General features: G+C 46.1%; 1 protein-coding gene across 1 annotated transcript; it reads left to right on the top strand.

Annotated features, from left to right (window-relative positions):
* Positions 1 to 10538: 10538 nt before the first annotated feature.
* On the top strand, positions 10539 to 21131 carry kcnj5 (potassium inwardly rectifying channel subfamily J member 5). Its single transcript, XM_084673740.1, has 3 exons — positions 10539 to 10601; positions 12625 to 13498; positions 20767 to 21131. Exons 1-3 carry the CDS (start codon positions 10539 to 10541, stop codon positions 21129 to 21131), a joined length of 1302 nt encoding a protein of 433 aa, XP_084529866.1.
* Positions 21132 to 21401: the final 270 nt, after the last annotated feature.

The raw sequence follows: 21401 nt of genomic DNA, 5'->3' as shown, positions 1-21401 counted from the left end.
GAACTTGAACATTTCCCTTTTAGTATCTTAGTGATGTGGTGTAAATGAGCAGCAACAAATGTATGCTTTTGAATCTACGCAATCTTCATAGATAATAAGTATGCATTTAAAATATACAGAAATATCAGTTGTAAAATGTAAGTAAAAAAACGAACCCATCTGCATCCGATGCAAGCACACCTCACAATTTCCTCCAGAAATTGCACCCTCTCTAGTTCTTGTATGTTACGTGATGAATTGATTCCTTGGATCTGCACTCTGTCACATACTGTACTGTTCTGTGTGACTTTCTTGTTCATTGATATGTCATGGGCTCTGACAAGAAGATCAATCACATCTAATGAACCCTCAGACCAGGCCGTGGAAGATGGAGGGAGGGGTTGGGGAAAGAATATAGACAGAAGGGGGAGGATGAGCATGATGAATAAACCCACTCGTTTAGAATTTGGTGCATGTAAAAGGAAAGACCTAAACATATCCGGACTCCTTTTCCTATGCGATCTTGATAACTGACTTCACACCGGAGACTCATAGTGTGGACCTAGGACAGGTTGGTCTTGATGTGGGGCGTGCGTGAGAACCTATGTTCACAGTGTTAACCACAGGAATGTAGCTGTCCCTTCTGACCTGTTTTTGCAACATGAGTAGATTAATTATTTACATTCTCTTTTCATTCATCCCGTATTGCAGAATAGACAGATTTCCCTTTTCCATTTAATGTTGGATTGCAAAAATTGCTCAATTCCCTTCTTAACAAAAATTGTGAATGTAATCAGTACAGAAACGAGGGGAAAGGATAAGTGACAAATAATAAGTTACTATGACAACTCACAGCAGACTGTGCCAATAGCATTACAGGCCACTTCCATGTAGGAGTCTTGGGAGAAAATGATTTATATGTATACCTTTTAAATGAAACAACAAAGTCCAAGCCATGTCCATCTGGAATATCCCTTGAGTACATGCAAATAAGCCCTAAGCCAACATTTTGCAATCTAGATCTATGGGCTTTCATTTACAGTATGTGTAAATAATTGTGCTTTGAATGGATCACTGCACAGCATAATAACCTACAGAAGAACCAAGGTCAAAAGAACAAAACCACACTGTGAGATAAGTGACCACAAACGTCTATGGTTTCAAATCATCCAGGGGGGAATCCACAATCAAACGTTGACCACTGTTAGATTGGTATACTACCAAACATTGAGCAAACATGGATAGAACCAAACTTTTACTTCACCAGCTCTCTTTCTTTTTTGTTGTTGTTTTCCATTCAATTTAAATTCTTTGTTTCTGCTCGAGTGGGAGCTATGGAACTGAATTTTCCCTGTCCTTGTTTCCAGTGAGGGGTCTTCTCTCTGACAAAGGAATGCAGAACCATAAATCACCTCCTCACTTGATGCAGGAAAAACCAGCAGTATATAAAGCCGTCTCCCAGAGAGACCACAGCAAAGACTATCCATGCCTACCCCGGCTCCTTTATCTTTGTCTCCATTTCTACCTCTCTTTCTGCCTTTCTCGCTGTGGAGCCTTCTCTCTCCTCCTGTGTTGGTCAATCTCTCTCTCTCTCTCTCTCTCTCTCTCTCTCTCTCTCTCTCTCTCTCTCTCTCTCTCTGTGTCTCTCTTACCCTCTTCAGTTGTCGTTCTTCTGTATTTTCCCTCTTTTTTTCCTTGCTCCTCTTTCCACTCTTCCTCCTCCTCTACCTTTCTCATCGACTCTCTCAAGCCTTCATTCCTTCCGGGGGCTTTGCTGGAGAGCTGTGCTGATCGCTCTAATGACCTTGCGCAGGAAAACCCAGGTCCAAGCCTTCCTCCTCCTCGCTCCTCTTCCCTCTCACTGCACCTGCACCCCTCTCTTCCTCTGTCGTCCGATGAAGTCACTTCATCCCTCTCTCCCTTTATAACCCCCTGCCTTCATGTCTCTCTCCATCTCTCTACCTCTCCCTCTTTGAAACCCTCAGGGCCTTTTCCTCAACCGCGGTTTTAGAGCCATTGATTATACAGCGCTTCCCTCCACCGTACCTCCGCCACCCCCAACTCTCTCTCTCTTTCTCGCTTTATCTATCTCTCTTTTGTTGCACTTTTCTCTTCCAAGCTTGTTCCTCTGTGCCTGCAGAGTATGGCAAGCCATGTGCTAGGCACACATATATACGCTTACCGCGCACGCCCGCGCACACGGCGGACGCACGCACACGCACACGCACACGCACACACACACACACACACACAAAGGATAAATCCTGAGAGACGAGAGCTCTGCGTGGAAGTGAGAAGAGCTAAAGGGGGCTGAGGGGGGAGGGGTGAGGGGATGAGGGGGGGGGGGGGCGGCAGTCGAGAGAGGATGCACACACAGAAGAGACTCTCTCTCTCTTTCTCTCTCTCGCATTCGCACGCACGCGCCACTCTCGCCCGGGAGTAGGGAGCAGCCAGGAGGAGAGAAGCGCTGGGCGGCAGGAAGGCTGCTTGCTTACGAACCAAGCCGGCAAACAGACTGTGGAAACCTGATCGACGTGCCCGTTGTGAGATGCCTGGACGGGAGGCTGATTGCTCCTCCTGTGGCGACCTGAAGGTAAGCTCCCTGCACCACACAGGAAGGGGAAGCGCGGGAGACGAACACAAAGAGAGCGATGGTGGGAGTGATGGTGGGAGTGATGGAGCGAAGGAGAGGAAAAGGGGACACTGGAGTCGACCCGAGAGAATGCGTGCTCCGACACGTCGCTCTCCTCCTCGGTTGCAGTCCCTTATGATTTGCCGTTGAGCGCATGCCGCCGCTACCTGCTCGAATTCATGACAGCAGTGCAAACTCTCTATTAGTATTTCTCAGATCTGAATGTGTGTGTGGGAAGACCGGAACCTAGGGTCTAATGTGCTGAGGGAGAATGTGCTGGGAGAGTGTGTGAGTGTGTGTGTGTGTGCGTGTTTGTGTGTATGTGCGCGCGTGCCTTTGCCTGCGCTGTGGCTGAGATTGCCTGGATTCCCCCTTCAGCCTCGACCTCTGTCCCATCCTAGTTGACCGCAGTAGTCTGTCCTCATATCACTTCAGATACAACCCCGATAGATCACCAATGCATCTGTTTGCCGTGGCGCTGAAGGATACCTAATCAAAAAGCAATGGGGTTTTCTGACGCAAGCTAGGAAACCTCTGTCAGCACAGTTTCTTTGCTTGCCTTTCTGTGCCCCACCGTGTGTGTGTGTGTGTATGTTTACGTGTCCATGAAAGCGAGAGGATGTTTTAGTTCTCCTCGCAATGCGCAGGAGTTTTACGAGCATAGAGGCAAGGCAAGCAAAGTGCCTGTGTGTGTGTTTGTATGTGTGTGTGTGTGTGGGGGGGGGGGGTTACCGTGTATTAATAGAGACGGCACAGTGTGATTTTGCTTCCACAAATTCAATGGAAGAGCAAAAACAAAGAAAACGACAACAAGAGAAAGAGAGAGAGATAAACAAAGAGACAGACAGACAGACAGAGACAGAGAGAGATAAACAAAGAGCAAGGAAGCACTTCTGTCTCCCTTGCTTTCCTGCTGTTATATTGGAGACTATACCAAAGCATTGAAAGAAAATCGTTTGTATTGATTGCTCTCAAACGCTCAGCTCGGCCCAGGTTGAGGATTAGAGGCGCTTGGTTGAGGATGCAGTGCACCATTGTCTGCTGTCTCAGGGCTGTCGGGCAATATGGGCACTCTGCAGAAAAACATCTTGAGAGTTGTCGGCGTAAAACTTTGATGACAACCGGGTGTATAGTCACCGCAAGCATGTTTTCATCCTCGAGATGTTCCCGGCGTTCTCACAGGGGAACGCTGAGAAAATACAGCATCGTTCAATACCCATGTAGGATGTATGTGAGCAATATTTTTGGCTTAGGTTTTCCCTTGAGCAGTGTGTAGGAATAACTTACAAGGTGAATCTATAGAAACCGATTGCCGCAGAACAGGATGAACCATAGATTGATGAAAAATTAGGTGTGTTTTAGTGAATAGAGTATGGCAGCATGCAGATGTTGTTCATACAGCCAGTCCCAAAACTATTTTCCTCTCCTCTTAATCAGTGAATGTTGGGAAACCGTCCAAAAGGACAAGTACGTGTCTGTGTGTTGAATAATACGTGTATATTTGTATATATGTATACTAGAGTAGGTGAAGATTCTGACTCAATGTACCGTGCTGTTGAATTACTGCAAATAACGCAGGCAGATTACTGGAACCGTCTCCTTGGTCTGATTAAATGAATCTCAGCCGAGTTGACTGCCTTGCTAAACTATCTCTGGCATGCGTATCACTTTAATGGTCATGACCCTATCATAACTAGGTTGAAGCACTGCCTGCCTTTCAATAGATGTGTGTGCATGTGCGTAAAGGGAGGTTGTGAGTTGCAAGGGTGTAATTGCTTTTGATGGATGGCTTGTTGACCTTCTAAACTGCATCGGACGGACTGCAACTCCATTCAGAGGCAAACTGTAGCTAACCTCAACATGTAGACGAGCACATACATACAAACGCGTTGTTCAGTGGAAATCTTAGGAGCCAGTGAAATTAGATTAAAGTGTGAATTATTAATTGAGGGTGTTTATTTAGGCAAGATAGGGTCTCTGGGGTGGTGACGGTTTAAAAGTGGCTTCTGTTGCAGAAGTGCATTTGTGTCAAGAGCTTATCCGAGCGTGAAGACTTATTTTTATAATGTGCCCTGGCAAATGTGTGCGTGTGTTCTAATGGTTTGGGGTACCAGGCAGACAAAGGCTACCAAAGAGATCAAATCTCTTTTTATTATAAATATATATATTTTTTCTTTTTTTTTGTCAGGTGAATCGTACACAGGAAAAAAAAACAGTTAACAGACAAAACCAAATCTATTTGGTTTCAGGTTGTGAAAGAAAGAAGCGGCCAAAAAAGGCCGACATATTAATATGACTACTATACACACACTAGGGTAGATTTGTATGTTAACTGAATGTAGCATGCCATGCTGTTGAATTACTAAAATAATTCTCTTCAAATTTGCATGTCAAAAACTTTACTTACATCATGGTTATGTGATTTAGCTACAGTGGGCTAGCAGGAGGCTAACTTATAAACCCCAGTTACAGTACCAGGCAGGCTGCATTGTGTGCCATGCATAGTTAGCATTAGCATAGAGCTAAATCTACACCATGGTTGATGTTGGCTTGTTGGTCTGTCCTTGATTGGAATCTGACTGCTGCAATGGCTCCTCCTCCTCAGACTCAGTGCAAGCATTCCTTTCAGAGTATGATCCAATGCATTGTTCGATCGATGAGAACGTTTCTTGAACTTCATTGGTCAGATTTTCAGGTTTTTGTAAAGTGCTTTGCAGGCTTTAACTTCCTAATCACATGACCTCTGCTTACTATAATGATCCAATCAAACAATGGAACCCAGTTGTGGATTGCACCAGTTTGCTTAATGTGCCATTATATTGTTTTACCAATTTTATAATTAACAGTATACGTAACCGTGGCCCTACAGCAAGACCCTTCTCACACATTCCCCAAGCCCTGCCAAATTAAACAGAAGCTGAATACATTTCAAAGTACTATCTTGTCAGCTCCAAATGAAAATGATTCAATTTACTCCCTCATAAATCTGAGGCCATCACGGCTCCAAGGCCTCTGTTGACTGTATTTAAAAGTGCCATCTCCTTTATGGAGCAGATTTAATGCCCAGCGCGACTGGCCAGTGAGCGACCATTGCCTCGCCCTACTGCTGGAGCGTATTTCACTCAGCGCTGTCACATATTAAGCCGATACACGAAGGCCTTACACCGTGCTCTGCGTCCCTCCCCCTCAACACATTAAGGAGACGGTTGTAAACAGAGGCGATTTGCTCTAGGAACCGCAGGGACAACCTTTTTGTCCTCGCCACACACACACAACGTAGGCAAATGTCAGGACACCTGTGCCTCAGCGAACCTTGTGTGTCAGACCGCTCTGTCATCCTACACCCCGAGAAGACATGGCGCGGATTCTACCTGACATTGCCGACACGGTCTTCTCAATGTACATACGCACTTCACCGCTTTTTAAAGCCCCCCCAAAACCAATGACGCATATGTCAACCTTCTAGCGTGTTAGTCAAATCCATGTACCTACTTACTGCACACAGAATGTGTAGCGTAGCGTATCGCGATTATCCCTGTTGCCCTGCCATTAAGGTGAGGTAAGTGAACATGTAAATGCCTTCCCTACATCCAATAGAGGATTTAGTCCTTTACATAAGCGCCCATTGAGTGTCAGCAGCCGTCACCCAGGGGAAAGAGGCTTCTCTCAGAAACATCCCATTTGGACGGGGAAGAGAGACGCACGTTTAATATAAAATGCCAGGACCTATCGAGCGACACCATGGATTTTCTAATAGAGGAGTCGTCCCTCAAAGGGGAGCCGGAGCGGAGACTGGCGCGGAGGTGCGTCAGGAATCGCAATTAGGATTGTTTGACCTTTGGCTCTTCTTGCATGCGCCATGCTACCCTTCCTCTGTGCGTCCCCCCCCCGGCCCCCCTTCCCTTTCCATCCGCAACTCCTGCTGGAGGGGAGCAGGGAGAGAAAAAGCGAGAGTGACAGAGACGGAGAGAGGAGGCAACGGAAATCAAACTCGGGACTGTAAATCTGGATATGAGGCTGTCAAGCGTCCCGATAAAATTAGGGGCGTGGGGGAGGAGAGGTTTGGAAGAGACCGTCCTTCCCTTCCCCCCCCTCCCATAACTCCCTCTTTCCATCCATCAAACCCTCTCCCCCTCATCCCTTTCTTTCCACCCCCTGGACGTTCTATTCGGCAACAGCAAACCCCCCTGGGTTGGTCGAGTGGGTGTCGTTTGGTGTTGTTTGGTGTCAGGGTGTCGCAGGGTCACGCCTCGTCCAGCGCCACCCACTCAACGGTCCCTGGCTAGGCAGGGGCATCACTTACAGACACACGCGTCACCTTGGCGCTGCGGTTGCTCGGCGGGACGGGCAAGGAAACGGGCCTGCGTCTCACCTCGGCGCGTGAGCTATTCTTGGCCCGGGGGGGGGGGGGGGCGGGGGGAGGGGGAGGGGGAGAGGAGACGAGACGGACGGGTCGTCCTTTCATCAGGCTAATCGTCTCCTCGGCGTGGAGGTGGAGGTGAGGCGCGTCTCCCAGCGCGGCCCTGGGAGAAGGTGAAACCGTGGGAGGGAGGGGCCGGGCTGCGCACACAGCGCAAGGCTCGTCCGGTGGGGGAGGGGGGGGGGGGGGGGGGGGGGGGGCGCGTAGGGGTTGAGAGTCTTGGCCCGGAGCCAGGCTGGCTGACATCTGCAAGCTTCGGGGGACGTTTTTAGTCATTGGCCCCGACAGACCTCAAAGTGTCATAAGTAAGTGGAGATAAGTTAGGGAGAGCTAGCACTCTGTGGGCCACCCGTTTCACCTCCCGGGACTCACACAAAGCACGAGATGCCCCCACCTGGGATCTACACAGTCTGAATTGAGCGAACAAGAACAGAGAGAGAGAATGTTCTGTATAAGCCTCCCCTCGAGCTAGCCTAGTAAGACATCAACGTTATTGGAAAGATGAGTCCGCCATAGGCTGATATCTATTGTTATCTATTCCCACATAGCAGGTCGCCTGTCCTTTTGTTAAGCTCTCTCCTCTTTTTCTTCTCTCTCTTATCTCTCTCTCCCCCCTCTCTCCCTTCTCTCCCCCCCTCTCTCCCTTCTCTCGCCCTCGTACTCTTCCTGTCCACTGTGCAAGAACTGTACAGTTCGTATTGATGACACTTCAAAATCACATTTTTCACAGCAAAACTGCAAGTTCTGACCTCAAAATGTATGGGTGAGCGCACACTAATAGTCCATTTCGGGTTGTAAACCAAAGAGTTTGTGCCGAGGCGGCGCTTTCTCACCAGTGTTTTCTGCATCCCATATGTCTTGGCAGCATGCATCACAGCCCCTTAAAGAGCAACAGAGCTCCATTCACAAAACCAACACACCCTGAAAGACAGCTAGAAAAGTGTCTGCTCCCTGTCCCATGGTACTTCATAGAATACATGTTGTAGAATATAAATATATGTATATTGTTTTATTATCATGAAATAATTATGTACAAAAATTATAATTAGCGACCAAAATATGGTTTGTCACGGTTATTCTGGCGTAGGGAAGTGTAGCATTAAAGCTCTCCACTAGTTTAGTTGCCTGATCGTCACCAGCGTCTTTGGGAAAGCATTGTCCTTACAATGACATCACTCTACTTCTGGTATGAAAGAGCTGGTCCATGAGAACCTCAGGTCACAACAATACTTTAACAAGAACCCCAACTCATGTTGTGCCACACGGCACTGCAACCTATCGCGTGTTTGTGTTGTGTCAGCAAACACGAGGAGACAAAGTAGCCTATCTCCTGAGGGGAACAGGTTTCCTTGGACGCCACGGTCTTCCTGGCTCTAAACACGACGGATGAGTCCCCGTGCTATCAGAGTCGAAACACAATTCACCCAAAGCATCCTGTCACTCTCTCCCGGTAACAAGATAAACGCTTGTTACCCTCTTTAAGGGACAAGATAAAACACCCGGTGGACAGAAACAGCGTTCACACTTCTTATTTGGCCGGCTTTTGGAGTACAGAGGGAACAGCAATCAGTTCTGTGGAGAATACCCACACACAAGCGTTCACACGGGTATTTAGTTGGCCCCACTTTGGTCTTTCCTCCCCATCAGCTATGTTTTATGCATGGTAACTGATTTGCAAAGCAAGAACCGCGACACCATAACGGATTCAGCCAGCTTTTCATTTACCCTCAAGCTTTGTGCGTGGGTCCTCTCTCCTCCCTGCCGGTGTCAGTGTTTCTCCGATGCCCGTCACGTCTCTCTGCCCTTTGCTCAGGACTCATCCGTGTCAACACTTTATTCCTGTGTGGATGTGGCTTGTGTGACGCAGTCTCTTGCACTTGTCCCAGCCCCAGTTTGCATTTCCTAGCTGTGATGTCTCAGTGACCAGAACTCAGCAGGGTGGCAGGCAAGACAAATCAAACATGATTTGAGAAATTGGGCGAGAGAAAGTTGGTGGTTATTTGGAAAAAAAACGTTCAATGATTTTTTTGCTTTTGCTTTTCAGAACGTTAGTAGAGAGACCTTAACGTTTGATTGCCCTTATGTAACGGAACAGGTACAACTGAAACGGCTATAATTAGGCTCCATCTACTGTACACAATCTCTCTCCTCCTCTTATGAACTGCAGTGCCGACGTACTGAAATCTGTTATTAAATCCCACGTCACTGCAAAAAAAATCATTAAACGTTTTTTTTCCTCTCCATTTTTTTCCTCTGCCGGTTTGAGCCTTATATAACTGATGTTTAAAAATATCATTTTCAACACAAACCCAGCATCGCAGAGCTGCACTTGCTCTCCAATCAGATCACAGATAGTATGAAATGTCACTACATCACTGAATTACACCAGCAGAAGTAAAATCACAACAAAGAAATGACATTACTGTAAAACCTTTTTTTTAGATTGACAGTGAATCAGATTAAATTACCTTTCACGTACCAACAAACCCAGAACACCACTGCTGACAACTTGAAGTTATAATTGGATTCAGCTTTTAACTTTACACTTGAGGCATCAAGACTTGAACAGATGTTGAATAGCCAGAAACTGTTCCAGTGACCCGTGATGTGGTCAGATTGTCTACACAGCATTAGGATTCTGAACAGTTGAGTTGGTGCCGGATCCAAGCAACTGGCACTGATATGCCCTCTCAGGGGAATGACAAAGGCGGCTAGCCCAGACAGAAGATACTTTGTCAATGTACAGATTAACAAGAAGACTACACACAGACAACCGACACTTACTCCATGTCAACTCAGTGTTATTCCCAATGATGGTCTGAGGGTGTTTTTGCTGTGTAAATCTGTACTTTGATGGAGGTATACCTGTCCTCGCATGTATACCTGTCTTCCTCCTTTTCTACGCTTTTCTACTCTCTCCCAACTCCCGTTACGTTTTCTTGCACTCTTCTTTAGAGTTTTTTCCCAAGCGGGCTGTTTTTGACCCTGCTTACATGCTATCTGGCCCTTGAATCCCCTGTCCCTTGTAGGATATGCATGTTTGACTGATCTCCTGGTTTTGAAGTTGCCTGATTAACTAGAAAACTAAACTCTTCTCACAGTTTGTCTGTTCTCTTGTGCTTTTGGGTTCCAACCAGTGTCTAGCCAGGGAACTTGACAGATGAAGACATGTTAGTAGTTACACCAGTATAGGTACCTAAAGACTGATGAGTTTTATTAGAAGTGCTCACCGGCATTGGATTGTTCATGTAATTAAAACAATACATTTTGGGGGTTGGCAAAATAATTCCTCTTCCACCTGTCTTTGAACTCATTCCTTTTTAAATAGGATAATGGCATAATGGATCATGCAGAATTGGAACTTTCACAATTGACACACCATCGTTAAAATGACATTGTCCTAATTTGGACAGCTTTATTCAAGTTGTTTAAACGAATGCACAATGCAAACGTTGTGGTCTCATTGTCCTCCTTTCTCTCCATCCAGGTGTTGAGCTCCAGCTGAGGATGGCAGGAGAATCCCGAGTCCACATGGACCACGACATGGAGATAGGAGTCACACCTGGGCAGGTACACAAGATGGCTTCCAACACCATACAACAACATGGCTTCCAACAAAGAGGGAGTACAAAAAGTGAAGAAAAAGAGGAGGCAAAAAAGCACAAGCAGTTACAGAGAGGCTTTCAGACATCTCTAGAAGTCATGAGAGACAAAGGGGAGAGAGTAGACAGAGAGAAATGGGATGGCGTGAGGAGGATCACGAGTGGTGGTGTTCGCTGGAGAGTGAATGAGGAGAAAGGTCTGAAGAGAAGATTGAACCAAACAATGGGAGTGGGTGCGATAATCATGTGTGTGCTGAGATAGCTTCATCTTTCTTCTACCAGGAGCCTGAGAAAGCACAGAGAGAGGGTTTTATAAAGAACGTAGACATGGAGGCATATTTAACACCAATAACTGTGGATCTTTATCTTGAATTTTGGAACCAATTGGATTTGTTCTTTCTGACTAAGTTTTGTCACGCTAGCTAACTGGGCATTATACAGCAGTAGCTAGTTAGTTTGTTTCTGCATTAGGGAATAACATCGCATAGGAGCGCAGACCGGAGACTAGCTGTTGCTTTGCAAAATTTGACAACGTAATTTTTCATACTATCAACTTCCTCTTAAAAACTTGCATATGGAAATAAATGGGTTTATTGGGGCTGCCTTTGATTCAAGACAATTGCAGTACAATCACAGTGTGGTTTAAAAATGCATACCTTTGAGATAGCAGAAATATCATACAAAGTATATGTCATTGTCCCTTTGCATGTAATTGTTGTATTAGGTAACAAGTATTGTATTACCACATAACCACTTCTGTAGCTGGTAATCAAAACATCCAGACAGGCTCAGATGACACAAGCAGAGCTGTCGACAACATACGGGTTGAATTTCAAGCACAGTCCATTTAAGATAGTTCTATAGATTACCATCTATAGATTTTCAATAGATCGTTTCACATTCAGATCAGGAAAGTTATCCAGAGCTTGCCAGATGCCTTGTGAACGAGTGAAAGTGAACAGCGAGAGTGTGATCGTCCTTGAGAATGGAAAAAGCTACAGGGCACATAGGACAAAGTGGCCGATTGGGCGGTAGCTAAGCTTCACTAGCGCGACCGGGGGAAGGCTGGGCCCAGGTGTCCGATTAGCTCCCTGAGATTTCGAGGGCACGGGAGGTGTGTCGCCTGCTCAAGGCCAACCCACGTTTCAATTAACAACTGAGCCGAGTGGCTCCGATCAGGACAGCAGGAGCCAATTGTGGTGCCAATGTGCCCTTGGCCCCTTGCGGAGGGCGAGCCAGGCAGCAGGGTGTGTGAGCGTGTGAATGTGTGTGTGTGAGTGTGTGTGTATGTGTGTGTGTGTGTGTGAATGTGTGTGTGACACAGGGCATTCATATATTCAGAGTATTTGTGGACGTGTGTGTGTGTGTTTGTGTTTGGGAGGCGGTGTTGAAAGGGGGTGAGGGAGTGTTCCTGTTCCTATCCAGGCCTGTCAGTGTCCCATTGGGATTGAGGGAGGCAGTGCTGGGGGCCACAGCTGTGGAGCCAGATCGCATGGCTGGAGCAGGGCCAACTACAAAGAAGACCCTTGTGCCCTTGTGTTCCCTCACCCCCCTCCCCTTCTGTCTCTCTCTTTCTCTCTGTCTCTCTCTCTCTCTTTTACTCTGTGTCCCCCATGTCCCTCTTTCTCTCTCACTTCCATAGTCCCTGTGGGCTCTGTGGTCCAGAGTCATGCTCACAATGGCGAAGGAGTAGTGTGGTAGCTCTTTCAGGGCACTTCATTTCATTTTGCCCTAGCATTGTGACGCAGCCCTCACCAAACAGCGGAAGGGGACATGACAGTTGACCTGTTTTCTTTATTTATGGTCATAGAGGGCGGCAGATGAAGGTGCTTGAGGTTGAATGCAATTACCTAAAAGGTTGAGATGTCGTCCCAGTAAGATAATACATTGACTCTGTAGTCGGAGGCAGTTGGAGAAATGAGAGATCTTCTCATTCTGTATTTCTCTCTCTCTCATCTGTGTCTTCCTCCACCTCTCTCTGCAACCCCCAGGTGAAGAAGCTCCCCAAGCACCTTCGCGAGGCGCAGATCTCCACCGAGCGCACCCACCTGATCTCCGACCCCGTCAAGAAGCCGCGGCAGCGCTACGTCCAGAAGGACGGCAAGTGCAACGTGCACCACGGCAACGTGCAGGAGACCTACCGCTACCTGAGCGACTTGTTCACCACGCTGGTGGACCTCCGCTGGCGTCTCAGCCTGTTCATCTTCACCCTGGTCTACGTGGTCAACTGGCTGTTCTTCGGCCTGCTCTGGTGGCTCATAGCCCTCATCCGAGGGGACCTGTTCCATGCCGACGAGGAGGGGTGGACGCCCTGCGTGGAGAACCTTAACAGCTTCGTGTCGGCGTTCCTCTTCTCCATCGAGACGGAGACCACCATCGGCTACGGCTACCGCGTCATTACGGAGAAGTGTCCCGAGGGCATCATCCTGCTCCTCATCCAGGCCATCCTGGGCTCCATCGTCAACGCCATGATGGTGGGCTGCATGTTCGTCAAGATCTCGCAGCCCAAGAACCGCGCCGAGACGCTCATGTTCTCCCACAAGGCGGTGATCTCGGTGCGGGACAGCAAGATGTGCCTGATGTTCCGCGTGGGGGACCTGAGGAACTCGCACATCGTGGAGGCGTCCATCCGCGCCAAGCTGATTCGCTCGCAGCAGACCAAGGAGGGCGAGTTCATCCCGCTCAACCAGACGGACATCAACATCGGCTTCGACACCGGCGACGACCGGCTCTTCCTGGTGTCGCCGCTCATCATCTCCCACGAGATCAACGAGAAGAGCCCCTTCTGGGAGATGTCGCAGGCGCAGATCGAGAAGGAGGAGTTTGAGATCGTGGTCATCCTGGAGGGGATGGTGGAAGCTACAGGTACAGTACGTGACCCTCCCTTCTGACATCATGACATCCTCATTAGGACCGTGTCAATGTTCATTTGCACTAAGAAAACAGTGCTGTTGTTGACTGAACCCTACAGAAGCTCCTTATACAATGTCAAATGGGTGAAATGTTACTTGAGTATATTGACTGAATGACTATCATCAAGTATTGTACCCATGCCTGATGTTTTGTGGGTTTCAATGACCTTTTGTCTTTATGAAACATAGCTGGATTTGAACTTCATCACGTTTAACAGGTGTGTTTGTTTGACAAAGAACGAAGTCTAGTTATCATCCTAGTGATGTCTTCTCTCCATAGAGGGTTGCAACAGTTAGAAGAATGTGCCCTGTCCAAACTGCAGCTCATATCTCCTCTTCTGGTGCATCAGGGGCAGACTCTTTCAAACGGTTCCAACTGGAGGTGCCATTTCTACCCACACTGGCCTTTGTTTTGGCAACATGTATCATTCTTGAGGTTTTCTATTGCATGCTCTGGCACGTGAGTAATGCATTAGGGCATTTATCGATCGGATTTTGGAGTTGCCCACTAGATGTATATGCATTCCACAGCACGTCTTTCTGTATTTGCTGCTTGTCCGTGGTCAGGGTTTGGATGAAGCTCTGAGTATCGTGATTATGGTTGGTGAGATCAGAATTTGGAATGGTGGACAAGAACAAAAAGCCACTCTGTCCTTGGCAATGCTTTGCAATAAGGTTTCATTAACTACCTTGCAATAACTACACAGTAATACTTCCAGCACAGTAACAACATTTTAGTGACTTTTATTGTATTTTACACGTAATTATGGTTCATCATTCAAGTTATCACATGAGTGAAACTTGGTGTGGGGAAGATGGGCTTTGTTTTCACAACTGTCAACTGCTCCTTTTCACCATCTGCTTACTGACACCCCTACCCCATACTGGGCCCTCCTCACAACCTTTACCACTAACACTCATTAATAACATAGCAATCCAATGTAGCTTTTACTCCAAGTGATTCTGGGTGTTTTAACATAGATTCCTTTTCAAAACCAAGCTCAGTCCTCATATAGTGGACCAAAAAGTGGACAAACAGAAAAGAAACCCCCTGTATATAGTTACATGGTAGTTAATGTACATAGTGTTTATGTACCTTAATGTAAAGTGCTGCCCTATACTTTGTACCTGGAACACATGATTTAGAAGGAAAGATCTGTATTGCCCTTGCCTACTCGATCTAAAAACCACATTAGAGGTTTCAGGCTGGTGATAATGGCAGATGTCACCACAGTGCATTCTTTGGAAAGTTGCGAGGAGAAAAACATGCACTAGCACCTCCTTTTCCATGCCTGTAATTAAGCCCAAACAGGATATTGAATGGTCTCAATTGACATTTAGGAAAAAAAAGAAACCAAGGAACCGAGCACTCTTTCGCGTCCAAGTTTGCAATTGATCTTCTATGTGAGCCCCCAAGCAAGTGCTGGGTTAGCCTTGGAAAGCATTTTACAGAATATTGATTTGGAAAATCTACTTGTTTATCACCATGGCACACAGACGATGAAGACACCCTTACAACGGTGTGCTCTGAAGCTAATTGCTTATTTGCTTCTGTAATATGTTTCCTGTGGGGTATTGGCTCGCTCAGGTAAATATGGTCAAGCAGCATCTTTGCTGGCCTTTTGTTCAAAGGCAGATTATAATGGGCTCATCTAAATACAATGCATTATACATATCACTTTTGCTACTTCATTGGACATCATCATATTTCAGCCTTTGTGAATATGAATATAAAACAAACATACCATAAAGAGGGTTCTGCGTTTCTTCCCTCGTTGGTTTTTCAGGAATCATAGAGCTCTAATTTGATCTGACATGGCTTTTCATGCATCTGAACCTTTCTGCTCTACTTCTTTTATGAATTTTTATTTATTAATTTTTTTTTCTCAGGGCACCAGTAGTAGACCCCCCCCCACACACACACACGCACACACAAACACACTCACACGGCAAACGTTTGACTCAGGCATTAAATCACATTGCCTTCCGCTTGACCAGCTAGGCTGTAGCACGCTGGGCTGATGTCATCTCTGCAATCACTGAACGTAGAGATTCTTTGACCCTCCACACACATACACTTCCTCATCCAGTGTCATTATACTGCTGAGACGTACAGATCTAATCAGGTGGTTTTCTCAAAGGAATCAACCAGGCAACTTCTTCCTACTTGGGAGTTGCAGTTTACAAACTTTTTCCATTAAATGTTGTTCGTTTGCGAGATAGGGAAGCTATAGCACAGTGAGGCAAATACTGCCAACCTCAGCTAATGACTTTGATTTCACGTTCTTTGCGTGAATTACCAACAAGTCCTATATTTGACATGTTGATAAAACTGTGAATCAGTGTGTGATTGATTTAAGTACTAAGGATTATAGAACATTTAGTTTTTTCTAAACTAAATCTTTTTAGACCTTCTTCTACACCTTCTACTAGTAAAATGATGGCTTATACTAAATGCATCACTACCAGGTAACAACCAGTATGTTCGAATAAAGTCACTAACAATCAAGAGTATTCCCATGCTGCAAAGGCAAAGCCCCAAATTATCTTTTTGAGGAACATTGATAAACGTTTTTTTTTCTTTCTGGCCAGTAAGTGTAGATTACATCAATTTAGGGGACAAACATATCTTGCAATGCTGAACTGCTGAGCTTGTAGGTAATGTCCCCTCCGCAAAACTGATCCAAGAAATGATTTTAAGATTAATAGGAAAATTATGTGCATGGTTGGAGTGAAGGGTGTATGGTCTCATTCTGTTTAACTGAACCCAGGCCCCATTCCAAACAGCAACCTTAGCAGAATGTGTTATCTACATCAAACCTCGTGAAATCGCACACATTTGCTTGTAAAGATCTTGCAGTGCAGACTTTTATGATCCTGCAGCAAGCATCTGATTTCATAAGCAGACTGTTATTGATAAGAGTCAAACTTGTCATCTGCTGAGGTTGAAACATGCTGCATGTCTCCATGGTGTCCTGCCTGAACTGGAAATGTGACAAAAAAGATAGAGAGGTGTAGGTTGGAATTAGTATCATGTCCAAGTTAATGGCCTGTTGTCAGTTCATCCTGCCTCTGACAGCCAGCCTGTCGTCTGAGAAAACCAAATATATATATATTTTTCTTCCAAGTCCTTAATCATATATCCAAAGCATCAAGCTACTTAGTAAGGCAATTAATGTCTATTCCTTTCTGTCTGATAGTGAGAGTATTTTTCCCAACAATGTTACCTAATTTAATTTAATATGTGCAATAATGTTTTCTCATATATTCTTTGCACAATACCTGGTGTGGATTTCAGCAAAATATTACAAGTAGTGCCACCAAATAAATGTGTGAAAAGCGAGTTTCGCAGTTAAAATGAATGAGAGTAACACGTTTCAACCACTAGCGTGACTGCTTCTGGGACATGGAAAAGTTGAAAATGGAAAAATGAGCACTGGAAAGCTTGGGTTAGGAAAGGTAAATGTTATGGTAATTTTTTTATTTTTCCTTCAGTTTTTCCGTCTGCGTTCCTTGTGCATTACTCTCGACGTCGGTGACCTTTAGCGTTCCATGACAACAGCTGACTTCACGGCCCTCTGGAAATAGCCTGGAGAACTTTGGCCTTGAGGTGCCTGCTGGTCATTACAGAGTAATGTTGCACTCTTTCCATTGGCTCCCAAAGTTAAGAGGCCAGCCAGCAGGCGTGGGCAGGGGCTTGTGTTGCTCAGCCACCACAGAGGCTAAATGAATGCAAGAGGTGACACAGCACTCCCACACTGGTCTCTTTAGGCTCCGGGAGGGAGGGAGGGAGGGAGGGAGGGAGGGAGGGAGGGAGGGAGGGAGGGAGGGAGGGAGGGAGGGAGGGAGGGAGGGAGGGAGGGAGGGAGGGAGGGAGGGAGGGAGGGACGGAGGGACGGAGGGACGGAGGGACGGAGGGACGGAGGGACGGAGGGACGGAGGGGACATGTAGTGTTGTTTGCTTCTTTCTAAAAGACCACAGGTTTGTCACTTGCCATTTTAGAGAAGTGTCTGAGTTATGGCGACTAGTTAGCTAACTTGATGCTGATTACGCAGGATATATACATCTGCAGTGGCTGACCCATATTTTTAATGGTGCTTTATCCAAGACAAACATGCTGGTTAATGATTCCAGTGAATGGGCTGGTTACCAGCAAAAGGTGTCTATGCCATGTGTAAACCAATGAAGCACTGTAGTCAAGCATTCTTTTCCATGTGAGCATAATCTGTCCATGTGTCTGTGAGAGAAGATAACTAACTAAGCTTTCCTCCATGTGAAGGAAGCTCCCAGGCTTTAGCTACTTACCTCCCTCAGTACTGTGGGTCTTCTGGTGATAATGTATGCTACTGCACCACTGGCAGTGACACAGACATAGCTCTGCACAAGGCCTGCTCTTTCACACAACCATTCAGTTGATTTCTTTATTAGCTCAGTAACCATAGTAATGATGGAAGGCCCTGTCAGGATTTGCTCATGTAATGATAGCACCTAGCAAAAGTTGTTGGTATTGAAAGGTTTGCCTTCATCAAAACATTGCTTTTAAAAATGTTTTACAATCGATTACTTTCTCAACGATGCCTTGCTCGGTCTCTTACTCCATGGTGATTGCATCCTGTTCAGCTGGTAATTGTAATTCCGGTTTGGTTTAGCAGGTTCTCAATTTAAGTGGGCTACTGTTCTGCCTTCCTGCACACATCTAATCCCATCTCTACATCAAAGCTTCTCGTGTGTGACAGTCCTGTAAAAACATATGGTTGTAGACCAGTGGCACTGCCCAGGGGGGACCAGGTGGAGGCCACGGCTACCCTGATATTGGCCCCCCCACTGGCACCTCCCGGGTCACATATCGTCTGGAATTAATTTTTTACAAAAAAATGTTATGGCATTAGTCTATTGCACATCATATAATTAGTAACATTAATTGTAAATTGTATGAATTAAAATGAAAGAAACGAAAGTATATCAGAATGTGATTCCTTAACTCTCATACTGTCCTTGTTTTCAACTAGCCTATATACTACAGCATGATATCATTTCAATCAACTTTTGATTTTGGTGTGACATCCCAAGATGTTCTGGGGGGGCGACACTGCTGTCGTCAGCTCTAAGACAAAAACTAAGGCAAAAGAACAACTCTTGTTGACTTCCTGCACGTTTTGCTTTGTGAAAGTTAACTTTCACTACCTTCATGCACACAATAGAAGCCTGAACAATTTACTTACGTTACCATTTTTTTCTTTGTAGAATGGTCACTGTTGGGCAACACATGTCATTTACAATAATTTTACAGCTGATTACTGTGTTGCCAGTCATTGTCTCTTTGTATCTAAAACACTTGAAATACCTCAAAGTTATCAAAGCTCATCCGTGTTCACGGTGCCAGCATAGTAGTGTTGGCATGGTCATTTAACTAAAGAGTTAGGAGGAAGATCCACTTTCTCTCTTTGGTTCACTTTCAGTGAATTATTGATGGTAGAAATATGACTGCCGTTGTTCAGTTCTCTTCCAGGAACCCAGAGCATCTCACCAGTGGAATTGCTTTGTAAACAATGGAATGCATATAATGAAGTACTTAGATATGCGTCCCCTGAAACAAGAAAGGTACACAATTGAAGCAGATTACTGTACTGCACACATTCCTGCTTTCAGCAAATTATCTCTCTGGACCAAAATATTCCATAACAGATGCATGTTTGTAGACAGTTCTAGGACCACAGGATTATAGATTGTATATATATACATATGGTAAATATACAAGTACCCTTTTGTCTTAAGTATTTATTTGTGAATTATTTCCATATTTTCTTACGGGATGCATAATGAATAGGCTCTGGTATATATTCCTTAAGACATTCAGGAAATGCCAACACTGTTATCCGTTGTGTAACTATTAGAGTTATCTGAACATGGCGTGAAATCACATCTTCTTTCGTTGACCTCCAGCATCTTTTGTCATGTGCAAGAAGGCTTTCATTACCTTCATGCACACAATGGACGCCTGAACAATGGATCTGCTTTGACAACTGTAAGCCTCTCACGGGCTGCATGGATAGGAATGATGGGATGCATGTGATGATGTACTCAGGTGTGCATCATCTGAACCAGGAAAAGACACTTCCGGAATTGCAAACTGTGGCATGTCAGTGGGGAGGGGGAGGGGCTTGGTGTGGGTGGTCACGTGTGGCGGGGTGGGGGGGTAGGGGGACATCACCTCCCACACCAACATGTGTTCGCATCATTCTTCTTCTTCTTTCCCTTTCAGACATTTCAACGTTTGTTTGTGATGTGTTGATCCTTCAAACGAAAGGATGTTTTATGATATTTATGTCGAAATTTTGATGCAAGTATAGTGAGATATTGCATCAGGTTACTCCTGTTTTGGTGAAATTGCCAGACTCATTTCATATGTATTCCAGTTATTAAGGATGATTTTTCATCACTGTCTTTCTCAACAAAAGAAAGCCGTGTGTACAATAATGGCACATATATGTCCTAAAGAGCTAAAGAGTAAATATCCATAGTAATGACTTTGCAAGTCTCTGGTGTATTTACCAGTGGAGATCAGGCAATCTCCATAAGATGGTCTTATTTTGTCATTAATCAGAGACGATGTCTTCAACATTCCCAAGACACACAAAGATTGTATTCATTGATTCACTAGAAAAACCTTTGTCACGGAGAGAACCCCCACCACACACATATACACATGCACACGCACACATACATTCCAGCTCCACAGCAGCTTGAGTATCCAGATCAATGACTTCCACGGCAAGGACACTATACGTTGTCAATTACAGTGTTGGTCGTCTCGTCCAGGAAAGTACATAACCTGCTCAAGTTAGTGTATAGTATTTCCAATCGATGTCATGGTTTGACCCCCTTGAAGCAGGGACTGCTAATGTGCTGAAGGCTTTGTGGAGATTGTTCTATATTCATGACAGATTTGGAAGCAGGGACGTTTTCCAGAGATGGATGCTCCCAGGAGTGAACCCACCTTGGACGCTCATAGTTTATTCTTACTGATGCTTCCTCTGTGTGCTGATCCTGGGACCTTGGGCCTACAGTGTATTGACTCGAGCCTTGTTTGTGAATAATTCACGGTTTCTTTCCCTCCACCTATCCATCTCTCTCTCTTTCTCTTTTCCCGCGTGTGCATGTGATCTTTTACACGTGTGTCTGTGTGTGTGTGTGTGTGTGTGTGTACGTGTGTGTCTCAGGGATGACGTGCCAGGCGCGGAGCTCCTACCTGGACACGGAGGTCTTGTGGGGCTACCGCTTCACCCCTGTCCTCTCCCTGGAGAAGGGGTTCTACGAAGTGGACTACAACAACTTCCACGACATCTACGAGACCAACACGCCCTCGTGCAGCGCCAAGGAGATGGCCGCCAAGCTGAAGGAAGGTCCGCTGCTGCCCCAGCTGTCGCTGCTGACGCCCGAGCCCAAGGCCCACCCCACCACAGACCCCCTGGCGGGCCCAGGGCCCCTCTCCAGAGAGGAGGAGAAGGAGGGCGGCGCGGGGGGGGGCGGGTGCGAGAGGGGGGAAACCAACGGCTCCGCCGCCGCTCTGGAGAACCAGCCTTGACGCGGACGTCCCCTGGACCGACCCCCCCCCCTCCGCCCCCACCCCGACCCCGCGTCCCACATCCCTTTCCACCATCGTCGACCCAGATGAAAAACTCTGAACTGGGCTGAACTGAACTGGACCAAGCCGAAGACGCTTCGTTTTAATCAGCGGCCAGCTTCTTCCATTGCGTTGCTCGGAAATCAAAGACACCCTCCTCCCCTTCTTCATGCAATACTATACCACTCTAGTGTCAATCTATATGTATAGGTTGGTTTTGTAGACACAAGT

Source organism: Hypomesus nipponensis, chromosome 15 (genome assembly GCF_054491055.1).
Source record: "Hypomesus nipponensis isolate SF chromosome 15, ASM5449105v1, whole genome shotgun sequence".
NCBI classification, from domain to species: Eukaryota; Metazoa; Chordata; class Actinopteri; order Osmeriformes; family Osmeridae; genus Hypomesus; species Hypomesus nipponensis.
This window is presented reverse-complemented; position numbering and strand designations above follow the sequence as displayed.

What these genes read in the sequence shown, in the direction of transcription:
- kcnj5 (XM_084673740.1), top strand. Translation starts at nt 10,539, where the DNA reads ATGGCAGGAGAATCCCGAGTCCACATGGACCACGACATGGAGATAGGA. An exon ending in TAGGAGTCACACCTGGGCAG is followed by an intron (nt 10,602 to 12,624) that starts GTACACAAGATG and finishes TGCAACCCCCAG; the next exon opens with GTGAAGAAGCTCCCCAAGCA. An exon ending in GGGGATGGTGGAAGCTACAG is followed by an intron (nt 13,499 to 20,766) that starts GTACAGTACGTG and finishes TGTGTGTCTCAG; the next exon opens with GGATGACGTGCCAGGCGCGG.